The sequence below is a fragment of the Nerophis ophidion genome, linkage group LG04 (genome assembly GCF_033978795.1).
Source record: "Nerophis ophidion isolate RoL-2023_Sa linkage group LG04, RoL_Noph_v1.0, whole genome shotgun sequence".
Classification (NCBI taxonomy): Eukaryota; Metazoa; Chordata; class Actinopteri; order Syngnathiformes; family Syngnathidae; genus Nerophis; species Nerophis ophidion.
The window spans coordinates 22,923,799-22,928,798 of NC_084614.1; the positions used below are offsets into that span (position 1 = coordinate 22,923,799).

At 36.4% G+C, this 5,000-nt stretch overlaps 1 protein-coding gene across 5 annotated transcripts in view; it reads left to right on the forward strand.

Annotated features, from left to right (window-relative positions):
* The window catches only part of cgnb (cingulin b), a 126,148-nt gene that overhangs the window by 71,200 nt on the left and 49,948 nt on the right, over nt 1-5,000 (forward strand). For 4 of the 5 annotated variants that reach the window (XM_061897453.1, XM_061897456.1, XM_061897454.1 and 1 more), the window contains exon 7: nt 1,263-1,475. In XM_061897453.1, coding sequence (XP_061753437.1) covers nt 1,263-1,475 — 213 coding nt within the window. The remainder of the gene's footprint in view (nt 1-1,262; nt 1,476-5,000) is intronic. The other variant, XM_061897455.1, reaches the window with a different exon arrangement.

The following is a 5,000-nucleotide window of genomic DNA, read 5'->3' on the forward strand; positions in this document are numbered from 1 at the left end:
CGCCCTCAATGACCGCTCCCTCTCCTCTCTCGCCCACACACTCACTGACGTCACTCACCTGCTGCCACACATTAAAGGGCCACACACACATATGCTACTCTCATAACAAAGGAGTATGCAAGTTGGACAAATGAGATGCCAAATCCAACCACTTTCATGTGGTATTGGACAGAAAGGAGGACTTTTTTTCTCCTCCATTTCAAAATGCGGACGTTATCAGCACCACTGTCTGATTCCAATCAATGCAAGTCATCAGACTCAGGTAATACACCAACTTATATTCTTATCTTCATGAAAGAAATGAATCTATATGTGTTAAACATGCTTGTATTATCATTAAACACCATTAACTTGTTAACAAAAAATGTCTCTTTCATAAATAAATAAATAAAAATTATAAATATTAATGAGGTAGATCTCCTCGACTTGGTCAATTGAAAAGTAGCTCGCCTGCAGAAAAAGTGTGAGCACCCCTGATCTACGGCCTTTCGCACACACAAGTGAATGCCAAGCATACTTGGTCAACAGCCATACAGGTCACACTGAGAGTGGCCGTATAAACAACTTTAACACTGTTACAAATATGCGCCATACTGTGAACCCACACCAAACAAGAATGACAAACACAATTTGGGAGAACATCCGCACCGTAACACAACAGAACAATTACCCAGAACCCCTTGCAGCACTAACTCTTCCGGGATGATACAATATACACCCCCGCTACCCCGTACACCCCACCCACTTCAACCTCCTCACATGCGCTCTCAGGGAGAGCATGTCCCAAATTCCAAGATGCTGTTTTGAGCCATGTTAAAAAAAATAATGCACTTTGTGACTTCAATAATAAATATGGCAGTGCCATGTTGGCATTTTTTTCCATAACTTGAGTTGATTTATTTTGGAAAACCTTGTTAGATTGTTTAATGCATCCAGCGGGGCATCACAACAAAACTAGGCATAATAATGTGTTAATTCCACGACTGTATATATCGGTATCTGTTGATATCGGAAGAGTTGGACAATATCGGAGTATCGTCAAAAAAGCCATTCTCGGACATCTCTAATTACTGCCTTTCTTAACACCTGCCGGGACCGGAGTTAAAATTCCGTAGCGTATATGTGCAAATGTGTACGAGTAAGACAAATAAAGCTCCTTAAATCCTTAATTTGTCCAATAATGTTACATTTCCATATACAGAATGCCAATGAGTCTTATTGTTGTGGATCACACCCCAGTTGAGCCCTCTTTCCTTCCTCAGGACTTGGTGACCCTGCAGGCCGACCTGGCCGAGGCGGCCATGTTGCGCCATCACCAGGATGAGATTTTGCGGCAACGGGACCGCGAGCTGACAGCCCTGAAGGGGGCGCTGAAGGAGGAGGTGGAGTGTCACGACCGGGAGATGGACACCCTGAGGGAGCAGTACAGCGTGGACATGCACAACCTGAGAAAGACGATGGAGCAGGTGACACAGGTGCACCACTTCTCCTTCTCCCTCTCTAGACTGCCAAACAAATAATCCCTGCTGCACTCCATCCATCCATTTTCTACCGCTTGTCCCTTTTGGGGTGGCGGGAGGTGCTGGAGCCTACAAACCCCATTTCCATATGAGTTGGGAAATTGTGTTGGATGTAAATATAAACGGAATACAATGATTTGCAAATCCTTTTCAACCCATATTCAATTGAATGCACTACAAAGACAAGATATTTGATGTTCAAACTCATAAACTTTATTTTTTTTTGCAAATAATAATTAACTTACAATTTCATGGCTGCAACATGTGCCAAAGTAGTTGGGAAAAGACATGTTCACCACTGTGTTACATCAACTTTTCTTTTAACAACACTCAATAAACGTTTGGGAACTGAGGAAACTAATTATTGAAGCTTAAAAAGTGGATTTTTTTTCCCATTCTTGTTTTATGTAGAGCTTCAGTCGTTCAACAGTCCGGGGTCTCCGCTGTCGTATTTTACGCTTCATAATGCGCCACACATTTTCGATGGGAGACAGGTCTGGACTGCAGGCGGGCCAGGAAAGTACCCGTACTCTTTTTATACAAAGCCACACTGTTGTATCACTTGTCTTGCTGAAATAAGCAGGGGCGTCCATGGTAACGTTGCTTGGATGACAACATATGTTGCTCCAAAACCTGTATGGACCTTTCAGCATTAATGGTGCCTTCACAGATGTGTAAGTTACCCATGCCTTGGGCACTAATACATCCCCATACCATCACAGATGCTGGCTTTTCAACTTTGCGCCTATAACAATCCGAATGGTTATTTTCCTCTTTGTTCTGGAGGACACCACTTCCTCTGTTTCAAATATAATTTGAAATGTGGACTCGTCAGACTGCAGAACACTTTTCCACTTTGCATCAGTTCATCTTAGGTTTCAACGTTTCAGGATATTGTTGATAAATGGGTTTGGCTTTGCATAGTAGAGTTTTAACTTGCACTTACAGATGTAGCGACCAACTGTAGTTACTGACTGTGGTTTTATGAAATGTTCCTGAGCCCATGTGGTGATATCCTTTACACACTGATGTCGGTTTTTGATGCAGTACCGCCTGAGGGATCAAAGGTCCGTAATATCATCGCTTACGTGCAGTGATTTCTCCAGATTCTCTTAACTTTTTGATGATTTTACGGACCGTAGATGGTAAAATCCCTAAATTCCTTGCAATAGCTCGTTGGGAAATGTTGTTCTAAAGCTGTTTGACAATTTTCTTACAAATTGGTGACCCCTCACCCCATCCTTGTTTGTGAATGACTTAGCATTTCATGGAAGCTGCTTTTAAACCCAATCATGGCACCCACCTGTTCCCAATTAGCCTGCACACCTGTGGGATGTTCCATATAAGTGTTTGATGAGCATTCCTCATATTTTTCAGGATTTATTGCCACCTTTCTCAACTTCTTTGTCACGTGTTGCTGGCATGAAATTCTAAAGTTAATGATTATTTGCAACAAGAAAAAAAATGTTTATCAGTTTGAACATCAAATATATTGTCTTTGTAGCATATTCAACTGAATACGGGTTGAAAAAGATTTGCAAATCATTGTATTCCATTTATATTTACATCTAACACAATTTCTCAACTCATATGGAAACGGGGTTTGTATCTCAGCTCCATTCGTTCCAGCATTTCAACTCTAGTGCACTTGTGAGGATTTCTTTGAACACAAAGTGCTTTCATCTGTAGTTCGCGAGAGTCCAGCTTGTTAGCCTGTTGGCAAAAATTGAGGAAAACATTTACAACAAAGATAAAAGCGATCAAAAGTGTGCAAGGGAGGCTGAAATTAACCTCAGGGACGCTTATGCAATTATGGCTTATGAAACAGCCCAACAATCTAATTAATAACATACACGAGTTGGTTTATTCATTTACTTGGTTAGATTAGTGGCATACTTTCACTTCACCTACTAAAAATAAAGAGGCTGTACGGTAATTTGTCTTCCCATCCTTTTGCATGTGATTATCCTTGCAATGTACATTTGGGACTTTGAAACGAGCAGCCTAAAAAGGCAGGCATCCTTGAAGGGCAATCTATGTAGAACACTGGATCTCTTCACACCCTATTTTTATGTATATTGTCCATCCAAGCCTGTTTCCGCCACAAAAAAAAAAATACCCCAATGGTAAGTCATAACTATGAGGTCAAAAATGTGGGATAAAAAGTCAAAAATAAGAGATAAAAAGTCAAAATTATGAGGTAAAAAGTCTAAATTATGAGATAGATGTCATAATAATTAGATAATAAATCAAAATGATTAAAAAAAGTTATAATTATGAGATAAAAGGTCATAATTGTGATATCAAGAAAATCAGAAAATCGAAATTGTGAGATAAAAACTAAAAATTATAAAATACAAAGTCCTGATTATGAGATAAAATTTGAGATTAGATTAAAATCTAAATTTGGAGATAGAAAGTCATAATTATGGGATATAAATTGTTGTAATTATGATATGAAAAGTCATAATTAAGAGATAAAAATGTCGAGATTACATTAAAATCTAAATTTGGAGATAGAAAGTCATAATTATGAGATATTTTCATAGTTATGAGATACAAAGTCATAATTATGAAATATAAACTGTTATAATTATGATACAAAAAGTCATAATTATGAGATGGAAAAAATTGAGATTAGATTGAAATCTAAATTTGAAGATAGAAAGTCATAATTATGAGATAAAGTCATAATTTCCAGGGTATGTTTCATAATTATGATATAAAAAGTCATAATTATGAGATAAAAAGTCAAGATTAGATTAAAATCTAAATTTGCAGATAGAAAGTCATAATTATGAGATCAAAAAAATCGTGATTAGAGTAAAATATATATTTGGAGATAAAAAGTCATAATTATGAGATAAAAAGTCAAGATTAGATTAAAATCTAACTTTGCAGATAGAAAGTCATAATTATGAGATAAAGTCATAATTTCCCGGGTACGTTTCATAATTATGATATGAAAAGTCATAATTATGAGATAAAAAGTTAAGATTAGATTAAAATCTAAATTTGCTGATAGAAAGTCATAATTATGAGATCAAAAAAATCGTGATTAGAGTAAAATATAAATTTGGAGATAGCAAGTCATAATTATGAGATCAAATAATTGAGATTAGATTAAAATATACATTTGGAGATAAAAAGTCATTATTATGAGGTAAAAAGTCAAGATTAGATTAAAAATCTAAATTTGCTGATAGAAAGTCATAATTTTGAGATTAAAAAAATCGTGATTAGAGTAAAATATAAATTTGGAGATAGCAAGTCATAATTATGAGATCAAATAATCGAGAATAGATTAAAATATAAATTTGGAGATAGGATATCATAATCATGAGATAAAGTCATAATTTCCAGGGTACGTTTGCTAAATATAATTCCATGTGATTTTGCAGGCAAATTAATAATTTCGTCAGTTGTAAAGCTTTGTTTAATATACTCTCAATCCATTTCTGAAATGATCCCAAAATTACT